The following is an 18,336-nucleotide window of genomic DNA, read 5'->3' on the forward strand; positions in this document are numbered from 1 at the left end:
CCCGACACTGCACGTCTGCACTGACACTGCGGGAGCTAAACATGTGTGCACACACTGTGCGCCTGCTCCCAACACTGCACGGCTGCACTAACACTGCGGGAGCTAAACATGTGTGCACACTGTGCGCCTGCTCCCAGCACTGCACGTCTGCACTGACACTGCGGGAGCTAAACGTGTGTGCTCACTGTGTGCCTGCTCCCAGCACTGCACGGCTGCACTGACACTGCGGGAGCAAAACATGTCCACACTGTTCGCCTCCTCCCGGCACTGCACATCTGCACTGACACTGCGGGAGCTAAACATGTGTGCACACTGTTTGCCTGCTCCCAGCACTGCACGTCTGCACTGACACTGCGGGAGCTAAACATGTGTGCACACTGTGCGCCTGCTCCCAGCACTGCACGTCTGCACTGACACTGCGGGAGCTAAACATGTGTGCACACTGTGCGCCTGCTCCCAGCACTGCACGTCTGCACTGACACTGCGGGAGCTAAACATGTGTGCACACTGTGCGCCTGCTCCCAGCACTGCACGTCTGCACTGACACTGCGGGAGCTAAACATGTGTGCACACTGTGCGCCTGCTCCCAGCACTGCACGTCTGCATTGACACTGCGGGAGCTAAACATGTGTGCACACTGTGCGCCTGCTCCCAGCACTGCATGGCTGCACTGACACTGCGGGAGCTAAACATGTGTGCACACTGTGCGCCTGCTCCCAGCACTGCACGTCTGCACTGACACTGCGGGAGCTAAACATGTGTGCACACTGTGCGCCTGCTCCCAGCACTGCACGTCTGCACTGACACTGCGGGAGCTAAACATGTGTGCACACTGTTCGCCTGCTCCCAGCACTGCACGTCTGCACTGACACTGCGTGCGGGAGCTAAACATGTGTGCATACGGTGTGCCTGCTTCCGGCACTGCCGTCTGCACTTACATTGCGGGAGCTAAACGTGTGTGCTCACTGTGTGCCTGCTCCCAGCACTGCATGGCTGCACTGACACTGCGGGAGAAAAACATGTCCACACTGTTCGCCTCGTCCCGGCACTGCACATCTGCACTGACACTGCGGGAGCTAAACATGTTTGCACACTGTTTGCCTGCTCCCAGCACTGCACGTCTGCACTGACACTGCGGGAGCTAAACATGTGTGCACACTGTGCGCCTGCTCCCAGCACTGCACGTCTGCACTGACACTGCGGGAGCTAAACATGTGTGCACACTGTGCGCCTGCTCCCAGCACTGCACGTCTGCACTGACACTGCGGGAGCTAAACATGTGTGCACACTGTGCGCCTGCTCCCAGCACTGCACGTCTGCACTGACACTGCGGGAGCTAAACATGTGTGCACACTGTGCGCCTGCTCCCAGCACTGCACGTCTGCACTGACACTGCGGGAGCTAAACATGTGTGCACACTGTGCGCCTGCTCCCAGCACTGCACGTCTGCACTGACACTGCGGGAGCTAAACATGTGTGCACACTGTGCGCCTGCTCCCAGCACTGCACGTCTGCACTGACACTGCGGGAGCTAAACATGTGTGCACACTGTTCGCCTGCTCCCAGCACTGCACGTCTGCACTGACACTGCGTGCGGGAGCTAAACATGTGTGCATACGGTGTGCCTGCTTCCGGCACTGCCGTCTGCACTTACATTGCGAGAGCTAAACATGTGCACACTGTGCGCCTGCTCCCAGCACTGCACGGATGCACTGACACTGCGGAAGCTAAACATGTGCACACACTGTGCTCCTGCTCCCGGCACTTCACATCTGCACTGATACTGTGGGAGCTAAACATGTGCACACTGTGCACCTGCTCCTGGCACTGCACGGCTGCACTGACACTGCGGGAGCTAAACATGTGTGCACACTGTGCGCCTGCTCCCGACACTGCACGTCTGCACTGACACTGCGGGAGCTAAACATGTGTGCACACACTGTGCGCCTGCTCCCAGCACTGCACAGCTGCACTGACACTGCGGGAGGTAAACATGTGTGCACACTGTGCTCCGGCTCCCAGCACTGCATGTCTGCACTGACACTGCGGGAGCTAAACATGTGTGCACACTGTGCGCCTGCTCCCAGCACTGCATGTCTGCACTGACACTGCGGGAGCTAAACATGTGCACACACTGTGCTCCTGCTCCTGGCACTTCACGTCTGCACTGATACTGTGGGAGCTAAACATGTGCTCCTGCTCCTGGCACTGCACGGCTGCACTGACACTGCGGGAGCTAAACATGTGTGCACACTGTGCTCCTGCTCCCGACACTGCACGTCTGCACTGACACTGCGGGAGCTAAACATGTGTGCACACACTGTGCGCCTGCTCCCGGCACTGCACAGCTGCACTGACACTGCGGGAGCTAAACATGTGTGCACACACTGTGCTCCTGCTCCCGACACTGCACGGCTGCACTGACACTGCGGGAGCTAAACATGTGTGCACACTGTGCTCCTGCTCCCAGCACTGCACGGCTGCACTGACACTGCGGGAGCTAAACATGTGTGCACACTGTGCTCCTGCTCCCAGCACTGCACGGCTGCACTGACACTGCGGGAGCTAAACATGTGTGCACACTGTGCGCCTGCTCCCAGCACTGCACGTCTGCACTGACACTGCGGGAGCTAAACATGTGTGCACACTTTGCGCCTGCTCCCAGCACTGCACGGCTGCACTGACACTGCGGGAGCAAAACATGTCCACACTGTTCGCCTGCTCCCGGCACTGCACGTCTGCACTGACACTGCGGGAGCTAAACATGTGTGCACACTGTTCGCCTGCTCCCAGCACTGCACGTCTGCACTGACACTGCGGGAGCTAAACATGTGTGCACACTGTGCGCCTGCTCCCAGCACTGCACGTCTGCACTGACACTGCGGGAGCTAAACATGTGTGCACACTGTGCGCCTGCTCCCAGCACTGCACGTCTGCACTGACACTGCGGGAGCTAAACATGTGTGCACACTGTGTGCCTGCTCCCAGCACTGCACGTCTGCACTGACACTGCGGGAGGTAAACATGTGTGCACACTGTGCGCCTGCTCCCAGCACTGCACGTCTGCACTGACACTGCGGGAGCTAAACATGTGTGCACACTGTGCGCCTGCTCCCAGCACTGCACGTCTGCACTGACACTGCGGGAGATAAACATGTGTGCACACTGTGCGCCTGCTCCCAGCACTGCACGTCTGCACTGACACAGCGGGAGCAAAACATGTCCACACTGTTCGCCTGCTCCCGGCACTGCACGTCTGCACTGACACTGCGGGAGCTAAACATGTGTGCACACTGTGCGCCTGCTCCCGGCACTGCACGTCTGCACTGACAGTGCGGGAGCTAAACATGTGTGCACACTGTTCGCCTGCTCCCAGCACTGCACGTCTGCACTGACAGTGCGGGAGCTAAACATGTGTGCACACTGTTCGCCTGCTCCCAGCACTGCACGTCTGCACTGACAGTGCGGGAGCTAAACATGTGTCCACACTGTTCGCCTGCTCCCGGCACTGCACGTCTGCACTGACACTGCGGGAGCTAACCATGTGCACACACTGCACAGACACTGCGGGAGCTAAACATGTGTGCACACTGTGCGCCTGCTCCCGGCACTGCACGTCTGCACTGACACTGCGGGAGCTAAACATGTGTGCACACTGTGCGCCTGCTCCCAGCACTGCACGGCTGCACTGACACTGCAGGAGCTAAATACGTGTGCACACTGTGCGCCTCTCCCGACACTGCACGGCTGCACTGACACTGCAGGAGCTACATACGTGTGCACACTATGCTCCTGCTCGCGGCACACAAGCCTTTACATGTTGGCAGCAAGAGGTCCCCTCAGCGGTGTGTGGCATGTTTATTGAGATGAGGAGGGTGAGTGCCTGGCGACACCATGGGTGCACCGAGGAGCCCCACTTACATAGGTAATAAAGCCGATCCATGGGCGCCAGCATGTATCAGACCGGGACTGCATTATTTCAGCCACACGTTTAACGCCGCAACGTTTCATAGAAAAAGATGTAGTTTATTAGGCACTGAGGACCGAGCCCCTTGGGAGACTAGTCAGGCAGGAGGGTCCCCGGCAGCTTATCCCCGCCTGTTGTTCTGGAGTGACAGGGCTGTCCCTACAAGAGCACACAGGGAGAGCCCTATCAGTCACTGGCAGCGGAAGGCGTAAGCCGCTGGGGACCCTCCTGTAAGACTAGTCTCCCATGGGGCTCGGTCCTCAGCGCTGAGGAGTGCGGGGTTGTAGGGCTACACCTACAGTCTGACCCACAGAGAAAAATGGCCCAGCTGGCCACAGGGCTCCCATAGCACTGCCAGCCATAAAAATGCCATAACTGTCCTCATAGGAGCCAGTCAGATGGCACTGCTGCAAGTCACACGGTTCTCTGGGACTAGAGGTGGCGGCCAGTAATGAATGAGACCACGGCCTCAACACGAACATCCTGGAGCCTCTAATCTTGTCTCTGCCGCCATTGTGTTATTATGAGGCTGTGTGAAAACTCCACTGAGGAATCAATCAGCCGGGAGCGCGGTTATCACCTGATGCTCTTCCTCCGATGCGTCACTAGGTGGCGCTGTCTCCGCTCTCCTGTTTCCTCTGTTTGGCAGGAAGCAGGAAATGTCCGGTGCTTCCTCCTGATTGTCACCGAGCGCAAGGTACGTGACGCCTGCGGTGATGGCGACATCCTCCGGTATTCCCGGCACCGAGCCACCGTGCGGTGACCTGTATCATCATGTGCAGGACATGGAGGGCAGCTATCAGGCTGCGGTTGTCCTCCCTGTTATATGAGGGAGGGGGGTAGTGTGTTGTGGTCATACAGGAAGATATTATGTATATTGGGACATTAATACCCTAACTATGTATCAAGGTGACCCCTATAATTGTGACATCCACAAAGCCCCCGAAGTGCCTAATTTGGCGCTATACTAAGTTCTGCCTCCGCTGGTCCACATAGGCGTGATGCCCGCTGTGCTCCAGTAGTGCCTCATGCTTAATGCTAAGCTCTGCCACTGCTGGTCCCCATGGGGGCTGCGCCACTGCTGGTCCCCATGGGGGCTGCGCCACTGCTGGTCCCCATGGGGGCTGCGCCACTGCTGGTCCCCATGGGGGCTGCGCCACTGCTGGTCCCCATGGGGGCTGCGCCACTGCTGGTCCCCATGGGGGCTGCGCCACTGCTGGTCCCCATGGGAGCTGCGCCACTGCTGGCCCCCCATGGGCGCAGCGCCACATCACCCACCATCCTGCTTTGCCCCAGAGCAGGAAGCTGCTGTAACTGGCCGCACACAGGTACCATCCTTTTCCTGGGGTAGAGAGGGCATCAGCCAGCTCAGGCTGCACTCCAGGACTGTGCTGCGGCATCCAGGACCCTTGATCACTATGTAGGACTGCTGCTGGTGAAGACGTTGGGAATCCTACTTGATCTCATGTATGATGTAGCGGTGTGGATGTGTTACCAATGGCAACCAATCTAATAACTTGCAAGGAAACCATGCAATCACAATGAATAAGTACTTTTTTTTTTTTCAAATGAAATGTGTTATTATGATTGGATATTTAAAAGGGTTTGTCAGGTTTCAGGAAATCGTGGTCCTTGGCAGCAATTTGTTGTTAAAACAAAACAAAAAAAACGCACTTTACTCATCATCCCTGGGTCCACTGCTGAGTCTCCACCTCTGTTCCTCGCATCTAATGTTGGCGGCAGCGCTGATCTCATGTTGACAGGGTGGCAGCCAATCAGTGAGCTCAGCGACTCTTCCTGTGTAGACGGAACTCCTCCTTCAGAGCCGTTGAGCTCACTGATTCGCTCTCAATGTGACATTGGCGCTGTAGCCAGCGCTGGACTCGGGGGTGGTGAATAAAGTGCAGTTTGTTTGTGTTTTTTTTTTTTTTTTTTTTTTTTAATAACACACTGCAGAGAGGGACCAATATTTTCTGAGAGGACAACCCCTTTAAGTGTAGGAAAAGGGGGAGGACCTCTGAATGTTGTGTTGCAGGAACATTCAAAAACTTCCAGCCGGTAACAATTGATTGGTGAGGGCGCCAGGTGTTGTACCTCCACCAATCAAATATTGATGGCCTATACTAAGGCTAAGTCATTATTAAAAAAGTGGTGGCCAACCCCTTTAGATATTCCCATGTTATGCTCATGTGAAAATGGTCTTTACTTCTGTAAACCTTTATCTACACCAATTATCAACCTGCTACTGTATGTTCTATAAGATTCCCAACCTGATGTTCTCCTGCATCTGCCCATTACTTGCACCTCTTCCTGTGTCAGTGACTGTGGCCTAGACAGTGCACATGGTGAATCCAGAAGCAAAGGAAGGCCCTGGAGCACTCTAGCAGGTCAGGGGGCATAATCCGGCCATGTGAAGAAGGCTTAGCTTTCTAGTACTGTGCCGTGAACCTTTGTTTTCTACTTTGTCATATATTAGAAAAATGGGGAAAAGCTGCAAGGTCGTATTGTGTGGACAACACTCCGTGGGTAAAACCTCCATCTTGGAGCAGCTGCTCTATGGAAATCACGTGGTTGGTAAGTTTAAGTTTGACATAGCTACTTATGTGGTTGGTATAAGAGATGGCATTGATGCGGGCATAGTCCTGTGTATGGGAGTGGAGCTTTATGTTCTCCTTGTGATACTCTGGTATAAAGTAACTAAAACGTGCATACACCCCTTTAATGATGAAAAATTCATAACACCAAATTACACAGGGGGTAAATAGATCCCAAAATAAGGGATGTTTAAACATTATTTTTATTAATCTACAATTAAAAAATGGTCAAGAAATGTTACATTTAAAATTATTGCTGAAATGAACCTGTATAATATTATTTCCAATCTCTAAATGGAGTCTATTTCCAGAGCAACAATTCTTTCTATTCATCCAAACCTACTGTATATATCATGGCTGCAGTCCGTGTTTATATATTAATAGTTAGATGTCTGTGTTGTTGCTACCTATCAGTCATTCAGCAGCTAAAAGACATTTATAGCCTCCCCAAAAGTTTCACCTTTACAGGCTTCCTCAGGGGGCTGGAGCTATAATGAATCACGAAATGGTGTGTTGGCCCTTTTAAAACCTTGGCCCATATCTGGAGCAAATGAAGGCAGGACACACAGTGGGATCTATTGATGGTCTAGTGTCCGTAGTGGAAGATGGAACATATAATTACAATAGAAAGCACAAGAAGGTTTGTGCAGAGTTAGAAAAACATGGCTGCCTTCTTCCAGATACAGCGCCCCTGCTGTCCACCGCACCCAGTGTGTGTGATATTTCAGTTCAGCTCCATTGAAGTAAATGGGGCTGACTTATGGACAGCCTTCTGAAAGGAAGGCAGCCATTATTTTCCACTGTTCTCTTTTGTATATGTTATTGTTCATTTGTTTTAGGTAATGTATCTTAATGTCTTACAGGATCAGACATGATGGAGACACAGGAGGATATATACATTGGATCCATTGAGACGGACCGGGGCGTGCGGGAGCAGGTTCGCTTCTATGATACACGAGGCCTAAGGGAAGGAGCTGAGCTCCCCAAGCATTGCTTCTCAGGGACTGACGGATACGTTCTGGTGTACAGTGTGGATAACAAGGACTCCTTCAAACGGGTAGAGGCACTGAAGAAGGAGATTGATAGATCCAAGGATAAGAAGGAGGTAAAGTGATTTCAGTCTGAGAGGATTCTTCTTTATAAGCAGAAATTTACATTGAAGTTTTTATTTGACTGTTCTTTACTTTTATCAACCTTTATTACTGATCACCAGGGTAGATAGGTGTTTGATTGTGGAGGATTAACCCCTTCAGGACCCAGCCTATTTTGACCCTAAAGACCTTGGCATTTTTGTCAATTCTGACCAGTGTCCCTTTACGAAGTAAAAACTCTGGAACACTTCAACGGATCCTAGCGATTCTGAGATTGTTTTTTCGTGACATATTGGGCTTCATGTTAGTATTAAATTTAGGTCGATAATATTTGCGTTTATTTGTGAAAAAATCAAAAATATGGGAAAAAATGTGAAAATTTTGCAATTTTCAAATTTTGAATTTTTTTTCTACTAAACCAGAGAGTGATGTGACACAAAATAGTTAATAAATAACATTTCCCACATGTCTACTTTACATCAGCACAATTTTGGAAAAAAAAAAAAATGTTGGTAGGAAGTTTGAAGGGTTCAAAGTTCATCAGCAATTTATCTTTTTTCCAGCAAAATTTCCAAAACCATTTTTTTAGTGACCACATCACATTTGAAGTCCCTTTGAGGTGTCTTTATGACAGAAAACACACAAAAGTGACACCATTCCAAAAACTGCACCCCTCAAGCTACTCAAAACTACATTCAAGAAGATTATTAACCCTTCAGGTGCATCACAGGAACTAAAGCCACATGGAAGAAAAAAATGAACATTTTTATTTTTCTAGCAAAAATTTTCTTTTAGCCTAAATTTTTTAATTTTCACATGGGTAACAGGATAAAATGCATCCTAAAATTTGTTGGTCAATTTCTCCTGAGTACACTGATACCTCATATGTGGTCATAAACCACTGTTTGGGCACACGGCAGGGCTCAGAAGGGAAGGAGCGCCATTTTACTTTTTGAATGGAAAATTAGCTCCAAAGTCAAATTGCGCTCCTTCTCTTCTGAGCCCTGCCATGCGCCCAAACAGTGGTTTATGACCACATATGAGGTATCAGTGTACTCAGGAGAAATTGACCAACAAATTTTAGGATGCATTTTATCCTGTTACCCATGTGAAAATTAAAAAATTTAGGCTAAAAGAAAATTTTTGTGGAAAAAAAAAAGTACTTTTTTGTTTTCACAGATCATTTTGTGAAGCACCTGGGGGTTCCAAGTGCTCACTATGCATCTAGATAGGTGCCTTGGGGGGTCTAGTTTCCAAAATGGGGTCACTTGTTGGGGAGCTCCAATGTTTGGGCACACAGGGACTCTCCAAACGCAACATGGTTCCAATTTGTTAGCGGACACCATTGTGTAGTGCATGTCAGGCTGGTGTGCGGTGTGGTATATTGTAGTGCATACACCACACACACACACACACACACACACACACACACACACACACACACACACACACACACACACACACACACACACACACACACACACACACACACAATCTCATACACTACAACACACACACACCAACCTGACATAGCCTCCTCAGCTGAGTACGCCCTAGACTGGGATGAGCGGGACGGGCGGGACATTTTGTGTGCTTTGTGCGTGTGTAAAAAAAAAAAAAAAAAAAAAATCAAAACTTTATTATAGTGTGAGTGTACGTGTGTGTGCTTGGTGTAACCTTCTGCGGTCAGACGTATGGGGCGGTCAGACGTAGGAGGGGGCTGAGGAGATGGAGGAGCCAGAAGCAGCAGCAAGGGGGGTGATCACTGGGGCAGGAGCCGGCAGCAGCAAGGGGGGGTAGGAGGCCGGCAGCATCGGGGGGTGATTACTGGGGCAGAAAGGGGAGCAGGAGCTGGCAGGAGCAGGGGGCTGATTACTGGGTTTTCGGGGGGGTGTGATCACTGGGAACAGGGGGGGGTGAACACTGGGAACAGGGGGGGGTGAACACTGGGGGAGGGGGTGATTATTGGGAGGTGGGGGGTGATATCACTGGGACTGGGGGATGGTGGGTTTGATCACAGGAGCAGGGCATTTACACTGACCCTGCTGCTGCTGTGATCACAGTCCACCGGCTGTCAGAAGGAGAGCAGCAGCCGGTGGATGAAGACGTGGGAGAGGGAGCAGAGGGAGCGGAGGTCGGGGTGGAGGGGGGGTGGAGATGGGGGCGGGGGGGTCGCGGGAGGGGTGGAGGGGGGGGTCGGGGGGAGTGGCGGCAATACTTACCGCTGATCAGCGGTGGCGGCGGCAGACGCGATCCACAGGGTCCGCAGCAGGGGGTCCGCAGCAGGGGGTCCGCAGCAGACGATCTAGGGTTGGGAAGGTGCTGGGAGGTTTCAGCCATCCCTCCATATCTGATTGGGGCTAGTATCCATGTGATGCTAGCCCCCCAATCAGATCTGGGGGGAGGGGGGGGAACAGAGGTGACACTCCCCCCAGCCAATGGCTGATGCTGTAAGCATCAGGCAATGCCCAGATTTAAATATTACACCAATTTTCATTGGTGAAATATTTAATTCATACCGATTGGCAGTTTCACTAAAAGTGAAAATGAAACAGCCAATCGGAGGGGTCCCAGGCACGGGGGGGTTAATCCACCCCCTGGGGGGTCGACTTCAGGATGTCCAGTTGCAGTAGCAACTGTGACACCTGAGCGACCCCGCTCGCAGGCGCTGCAGGGGCTCTTTCCCTCCATGTCACAGACGCTGTGACATGGGTCGGGAAGGAACTGTTTTCCATGTCACAAACGGTGTGACACGGGTCGGGAAGGGGTTAAAGGGCTTGTCCAGGTTTGTGATGAAAGTGTGAAGTCACTCTGTGACTGCAGACTAATGAATCCTTACAGCCCACGCACTGCACGCTGTTAGGACTCTGGTGTTGGTGATCGCAAGTACAGAGTGGGCCATTTATATGGATACACCTAAATTAAATGGGAATGGTTGGTGATATCAACTTCCTGTTTGTGGCACATTAGCATATGGGAGGGGGAAACTTTTCCAGATGGGTGGTGACTATGGTGGCCATTTTGGATCCAACTTTATTTTTTTCAATGGGAAGAGGGTCACACATCAAACTTATTGAGAATTTCATAAGAATAACAATGGTGTGCTTGGTTTTAACGTAACTTTATTCTTTCATGTGTTTTTTTTTTACAAGTTTATGACCATCTGAAACAACGGATACTGGAAGCCTGTGCTAGCATTTCTTCTGCGGTGTTGCTATCAGGGTGTCAAGAGTGGGAGAAGAGGGTTGCATTGACAATCCAACACAATGGGCAGCACTTTGAACACATTTTATAAGTGGTCATAAACTTGTAAAAAAAACTCATGAAAGAATAAAGTTACATTAAAACCAAGCACACTATTGTTTTTCTTATGAAATTCTCAATAAGTTTGATGTGTCACATGACCTTCTTCCCATTGAAAAAAAAAAAGTTGGATCCAAAATGGCGACTTCAAAATGGCCACCATGGTCACCAGCCATCTGGAAAAGTTTTCCCCCTCCCATATACTAATGTGCCACAAACAGGAAGTTGATATCACCAACCGTTCCCATTTAATTTAGGTGTATCCATATAAATGGCCCACCCTGTATATATGTCATGTGGTGATCAGATGTGTGCGGCCTTGCTCAATTCACTTGTATTGAGCGAGGCCGCATCGTCGAGTTGTAATGTGGCAGGAAGTATGCAAATCGTATACCTGCGGTCATGTGACTGCCTGCTATTGTCGCTGGCACTGGTGAATACTGACAGTGTGCGATGCGTGCATTGTAAGGATTCATTAGTCTGCAGTCACAGAGTGCAGACTTTCATCAGAAGACAGGACAAGCCATTTAACCACTGAGAGTGCCACCTATTATGACAACCGGTTTCCCACTTTTACATTTCTTCTCACTGCAGTTGTGTTAAAAGGAATCTGTCCCAAACTATTTATATGTGCATGTATTCTCTCAAAGACAAGTCCAGCAATACCTTTACATGACCAGTTCTTTCCTCAGTTACTGAGAAATCAGCATCTGAATTGATATGCAAATGAGACTGAAGAATTCTCTGCAGATCCGAAGCCTCTGTCACCCCAGCTCTATTCTCCGCCTCCTTTTGCTTGACTGACAGCCTCTGTGGTGTGTGATTTCAGGCAAAAGAGCCGTCAATCAAGCAGGTGGTGGTGGCCTTGGAGAGGGAATAGAGCTGGAGTGACAGAGGCTTCAGATCTACAAAGAGTTCTTCAGCCTCTTTTACATATCAATTCAAATGCCGATTTCTCAGTAATGGAGGAAGGGACTGGCCTTGTAAAGGGGTTGCTGGACTCTTTGAAAGAGCTATGTGTGCATGTAAATAGTTTTGGGGTGTGAAATCCTGCCAACAGATTCCCTTTAACTGAAGCCAGAGTTGAGCCTGTGCCTCCCACTATCGGAGTATGGCACATGGAATAGTAGATGTCGGCACTGCCTAGTTCAGTGTTATTTTCAGAATTACTACCAGAAGTAACCTCACAGTTGCTGCAAGTTCCGATTCTTTACTACTGCCCCACAGGTGACGTAACTGGGTGAGATGGTAATACCTGTCTGTTTAGCAGCCCGAGGTGGCTACAAAAAGAGAATAGCATAGCTTCCATATTGTTTCCATAACTCCCATTCACTTTCATGGCCGATACAGAAGCAGCATTGTGCAGCCCAGTCAGCTGTTTCTGTAGTCCCGACCACCTCTGATTGATGCTTATGCACAGATTTTCCCATCTACATCATAAATGGTTTAGGCTACCCCTTTAATACAGCCTGTCAATGCCAGCAATCAGTCAGATAACAACATATGAGGAAATGGCCAATTGAGACTGATCTGTTAGTATTGGATTTTACATATGGCGCTTCTTGTGTACAGTTAGTGTGGTCACTTTTAGTGATGTCTACCGGAGGATGAACAGCATAAAGGATATATAATGTGCAATTTGCTTTTCCTTGCTATATCCCATTCTTCATATTACAGCTTATTCACGTATTTTCTTTTCACTTATTAGGTCACTATTGTAGTTTTGGGGAACAAATGTGATCTCCAGGAGCAGAGGGGCGTGGAGCATGATGCAGCTCAGCAATGGGCCAAGGGCGAAAAGGTGAAACTATGGGAAGTGTCAGTGGGCGAGAGGCGTACCCTGATTGAGCCTTTTGTTTTCCTGGCTAGTAAAATGACACAGCCCCAGAACAAATCTGCCTTCCCTTTAAGCCGGAGGAACAAGGGCAGCGGCTCTTTGGACAACTAGATGTGGATGACCTCTCGGAGAGAAGGTTACACTGGAGACCGAGCAGCACTGCATGCAGCACCCTCACACATTCACTTCCAGCCTCTATCTATCGTTGGGTGTAACATCGAGGATTTGCCCCAGTTGGTTCTCATCAGAGCACGTATAGCACGACTACTGATATTACCTATTAATTTCTGGGAAGAATCCTTAAAGACTTGTGTGTATCACTTACTGACAAATGCTCTACCGTTTCGACCCTCACTGTATTCATGCTTAGGATATAGCGTAGAGACATTCATTTATGAATTGTGGCTAAAAGATCAATGTGAATGATCTCAAAAACTTGTGCTTTTAGCTAATCAGTATAAAACGACTAAAGAAGACATGCAGGAGTGGCTAACAGCCATGATTTAATGCTGGTTTTTATATTTCTTTACATTCTGTAATGCTTTTCAATATCTTTTACTTCACCTATTGCTTACATGGCAAAGTCACTTTTATATCTTTAATGGCACTACGATGGATACGACTTACAGGGGTTCATTAGTCTGTTTTAAATAGCTTAAAGGGTGTGTACACCTTTTTAAATGGAATCTGTCACCAGGTTTTTGATATGTAATCTGAGAGCATCATAATGTAGGAGTAGAGACCTTGATGTCATTTACTGGGCTGTGCTTTGGTATTTCAGTACAGTGTTTTATCACCAGGGGTTTATCACTACAGGACAAATGGCCTTGTGCCTCCTAGTCCAACCACGCCCCCAGCACTAATTAGCAGCTGTTAATCAGGGGTGTGGGTGGGGTTATAGACAGCTCAACAACTGAGCTCTGCTAGATCTGCTGCAGAGAAAACTGATTGTATCCCAACTGCGGCACCCAGTAAACTAAGTGACACATCACTAGAATCTGACTTCCTCATGCTGCTGTCAGATTACGTAGCAAAATCTGCTGATATAATCCCTGTAATCAGCCTGTATCCTATTACAGAGCCGTATTCACAATTCTGCTGTCATGGAAAACAGTTGAGACTATTGCAGTCCTCTCCCTAACAACTAAGCCGAGCTCCTCTAATGCAGTGAGACAGTCAGCGCACATTCACACGTCATTTTCTTTCAGGTAGGTGAAAACGAGGTTTTCAAGCACAAACTGTTTTAGGAAACGCCAGTGTTTATTTTTGTTTAATATATATATTTTTTTTTTAATCCTGAAACATTTCTTTTTTTATATTTTGTAAACCTTATCCCTGATGGTTTTTTCAAACCGTTCTTGGAATGGTGTTTTTTTTTTTTTTTTTTTTTTTTTTAGCTTTTTCTAATGTGTTATTTGGATTGTTTTCAGATGTTTTTCGACATCCTTTAGGCAATTAAAGGAGTTGTCCACTTCTTTTACATTAATGCCCTATCCATAGGGTAGGGCATCAATGTATGATCAGACTGGGGTCACGCACGCGGCACCAGTGTAAAAGTAGTGGACAATTTCTTTAATAAAACACTAGCTTTTTTTTTTTCTTTTTTTTTAAAGTGAAAACATTTACAAAACGTTCATAAAAAAAAAAAAACTCCGGCGTTTTCCAATAAAGCGTCTTTCAAGGGGAAAATTTGAAGAATGATCCGCTCACTCCTTTTAACTGCTTGTCATTTTTGGAAAAGATGAACTTGCATAAAGAAAGTGTTAATTGTAGGGTCTATGCGGCTGCTGAGAGAGTTTAGGTATCTCAAATGTAACGTAGAGGACGTGTAGAATATTGACCACCTTAAAATGTTACTGGGGGGGATCCTCAGCTGCAGCAGCACATTGGGTTTCTCTAAAGGCTATGGAGGGTTATGAGACATCTGTAGTCTTTGTTCATGAACAGACCACAAACCTCAATAGGTTGTGGATGGCGAGACAATACAGCAATGTATGTTCTTGTTGAATTTTTTTGATATAATGTAATTCCCTAATGTATTTGCTTGGGCACATCGCAGCCCAGAGATACATTTATTACTTGTCCACATTCCAGTATATAGATTACATCTATTCCATGTATCTTTTTATAAATTCTAAAGAAAGGACAAAACAAAGTAGATTTTTAAAAGTATATTATCCAGGTTTTTCAAATTGCTGGCCTGTCTCCTCCAGACTCGGGTACCATAGAACCTGTTAAAAAAAGAATTTAAAATAAAGATTATACTTACCTTCCGATGGCCCCCGGTCTCCTTAGCGATGCGTCCGGTCTCTTGTACGGCTCGCGATGGTCTCTTGTACGTCGGCGGTCGCGTGACCTGTCACATGACTAAATGACGTCACTGCAGGTCCTTCTAGACCACCGCGAGCCGTACAAGAGACCGGACGCACCGGAAAATAGACCGGGGGCCATCGAAAGGTAAGTATAATGTTTATTTTTTTACCATTTTTATTCTTTTTTTTTTTTTAACTTGGTCACACCATCTAAATCGATGCCGGTTGCATGGATTTATATAGTGTGACCAAGTTGTCAAGCACTTTCCAAGTGATGTTAAAATCGCTTGTCAACCCACATGCGGAAATGCATGCAAAAACGCTTGACAAACGCTTCTACCTGGCAGGAAAAACGCATGTAAAATCCGCATGCATTTTCCCTGCCAGGGAGAAGCGGAAAAAATCTGAAGCATTTCTGCATCGTGGGCAGTTAGCCCACTTACAGCTGATTTTTCTGCTGCAAATACTGAACATGTGCACATACCCTTAAACAGTGCAAATGTAGCCTTGACAAGCTTAAATTGTGCCATATTTATCAAAGTGGTTCATGCTTTTTGATAAATCTGTCTACATCACATTATTATCTGGCTTAATTTGTGCCAGAAATGTAAAACATAATTTTGGCTAATTTTTTGTTGCATTGTGTCGCACCATAAGCCACATCGTTTTTGCTGGTAAGCCAATCTTTTATCAGCGAGGCCATGTCCTCTAGTCAGACAAGTCATAAGTGTCTAAAACACATCAGAAATATGGTTCAAGTCATGAAAGACAGGTGATGCCGAAATTCAGGCGCATTTTGCTTAATAAAAATGCTCCATTGTGAGATACTGCAGCTACATCTCCCTCCTCTCTCACCATCTTGTCCTTTTATTTACACTAAATAGATTTTTGGGCCATTGAGCAGGTTTCTAAATTATTACAGGGGGACTGCAGGCTGCTGCAAGGTAAGAAAAATATATTTACAAAGATTGATGTATTCATATGTACTACTGTTTTATGCAAAGTAACCTTCAAAAGCAGGTTCACTTTAATCTGGCGAGTTGGGTTTGTTATGAAGACCATCAATTGGCTGATGTAGTCAGTTGTGAGCACTCACTACCGATAATCGGTTTGTCCGTGATAATATGGAGAGATACACTAGACACAGCTCTGCCCATTTGTCCATTTTAACTTTTTTTTGTGTATACATTTTACTGATGTTTATTTTGTAACATTTGTTATATTAGTTACATTGATAAAATCCATTCCACGTACTGACTTTATCGTTCTGTTTTATTTTAACCCAACCATGAACTCTGTGTATGGCGTACATTTACTGAGGAATTGAGCCCAGTCCACACCGTGAGGGTGCCAGCTGTATTATACAACTTGCATTGTAGCGACTGGAGCTAGCTCCGATTGCTGCTATTTAACCACTTTGATGCCGCTGTCAATCATTCACAGCTGAATTTAAATGGTTTCTTATTTCCTGCCTGCGCGAGGATATCAATATTTTTGCTATATGTTACAATATTGAAGTATTGCAGTATATAGTACAAATTCAATTCTTCTAGGGGGGACGAAAAACATAAGTGAAATGTATTTAAAGAGTTTATAAAAATATTGAATAAGAAAAAAAATTCTATCTGGTATTGCCACACCCGCAAAAGTCTGATCTGTGAAAATATAACATTAATAAACCCATACAGTAAACAGTGTGAAGAAAGAAAAAATAAAAATTGCGTTTTTTTTTCTTTCCTATTTTCATGACTGCACGCCTAAGATTACCTTCCCTTGGCCAGGAAAAAAAAACAGAGGTTTAAAGCCGCCCGCAATACCATCTGCGTTTTTAGAGGGTTTTTTTTTCTTCAATCAGTAAGCAGACAGATGGGAGATTCCTTTGGGGGTCTCCCGGGGAAGACTATTCCTTTTTTTTTCTTTTTTTTTTTCTTACCTTATTTTACATGATTGGATTGGTCAGGGTTACTTTTGGGCTGTTGTCTCACTCCTGTCATTAGGCCACCGTAGTGGCCCTACATGTGCAGTTTCCCTGAGCAAACATCCCACTCACCCAGTTGAGACTAATGAGAAGTGGTAATTCAGCATCTGCATCAGCACTTTGATGCTGAAGCTCCAGATGGGAGATGGGCCCCATGGTTGAGATGCATAATGCGTGCTTCCTGCGGCAATAATCCTAAATCTCACGGCATTGGGTCTGGTGCTATCATTACACTAGGTGCATGTGCGTGTCATCATATGCAGGCGCTGTTGTGTATGCTGTAAAAAAAAAACCTGCCAGCATATTATTCTAAATGTAAATCTTGCACTGCTTTGGTGATTAAAGAACATACTCCCTTTCTGGATGAAATTAACCCCTTCAGGACCATTGATGTAACCCGTACGTCATGGAATGAAATTACTTCCTGACCTTGGACTTACGGGGTGTATGTCCCATTACATCTGGCGTAGAAGTAACACAGTATTTCAGAAAAGGAACATCATACCAACAGTAAAATATGGTGATGGTCTGTGGCTGTTTTGCTGCTTCAGGACCTGGAAGACTTGCTGTGGTAAATGGAACCATGAATTCTGCTGTCTACCAAAAAATCCTGAAGGGGAATGTCCGGCCATCTGTTCGTGACCTCAAGCTGAAGCGCACTTGGGTTATGCAGTAAAACAATAATCCAAAACACACTAGCATTAAGACTTTGGAGTAGTCTAGTCAAAGTCCTGACCTTAATCCGATTGAGATGCTGCGGCATGACCTTTAAAAGATGGTTCATGCTCGGAAACCCTTCAATGTGGCTGAATTACAACAATTTTGCAAAGAAAAGTGGGCCAAAATTAATCCAGAGCATTGTAAAAGACTCATTGCCAGTTATCGCAAACGCTTGATTGTTGTTGCGGCTAAGAGTGTCCCAACCAGTTATTAGGTTTCGGTGGCAATCACTTTTTCACACAGAGCCCTGTTATTTTTCCCTTAACAATAAAGACCTTCATTTAAAAACTGGGCAGCATGGTGGCTCAGTGGTTAGCATTGTTGCTTTGCAGCGCTGGGGTCCTGGGTTCAAATCCCACCAAGGACATCATCTACAAGGAGTTTGTATGTTCTCCCCGTGTTTGTGTGGGTTTCTTCCTGTTTCCTCCCACACTCCAAAGACATACTGATAGGGAATTTAGATTGTGAGCCCCAATGGGGATAGTGCCGACATTGTCTGTGAAGTGCTGTGGAATTAATGGTGCTATATAAGTG

The 18,336-nt window shown here is 47.3% G+C and overlaps 1 protein-coding gene across 2 annotated transcripts; it reads left to right on the forward strand.

The window, feature by feature from the left end:
• Positions 1-4,522: 4,522 nt before the first annotated feature.
• Positions 4,523-16,357, forward strand: NKIRAS2 (NFKB inhibitor interacting Ras like 2). 2 transcript variants are annotated; one of them, XM_073683546.1, is made up of 5 exons: positions 4,592-4,664; positions 6,229-6,354; positions 6,444-6,541; positions 7,425-7,666; positions 12,664-16,357. In XM_073683546.1, exons 3-5 carry the CDS (start codon positions 6,448-6,450, stop codon positions 12,901-12,903), a joined length of 576 nt encoding a protein of 191 aa, XP_073539647.1. In that variant the 5' UTR covers positions 4,592-4,664; positions 6,229-6,354; positions 6,444-6,447; the 3' UTR covers positions 12,904-16,357. The 2 variants fall into 2 exon arrangements, with proteins under 2 accessions (XP_073539646.1, XP_073539647.1); XM_073683545.1 differs by lacking the exon at positions 6,229-6,354 and having other exon boundaries at positions 4,523-4,664.
• The last annotated feature ends 1,979 nt before the right edge of the window (positions 16,358-18,336 follow it).

Source organism: Phyllobates terribilis, unplaced genomic scaffold, assembly GCF_046119375.1.
Source record: "Phyllobates terribilis strain yellow unplaced genomic scaffold, ASM4611937v1 Scaffold_5__5_contigs__length_657084704, whole genome shotgun sequence".
Taxonomy (NCBI): Eukaryota; Metazoa; Chordata; class Amphibia; order Anura; family Dendrobatidae; genus Phyllobates; species Phyllobates terribilis.

Excerpts from the sequence above, each read along its gene's own strand:
- NKIRAS2 (XM_073683545.1), top strand. The coding sequence starts at position 6,448 with ATGGGGAAAAGCTGCAAGGTCGTATTGTGTGGACAACACTCCGTGGGT. Across the intron at positions 6,542-7,424 it reads CTATGGAAATCACGTGGTTG|GATCAGACATGATGGAGACA; the intron begins GTAAGTTTAAGT and ends AATGTCTTACAG. Across the intron at positions 7,667-12,663 it reads GATCCAAGGATAAGAAGGAG|GTCACTATTGTAGTTTTGGG; the intron begins GTAAAGTGATTT and ends TTCACTTATTAG.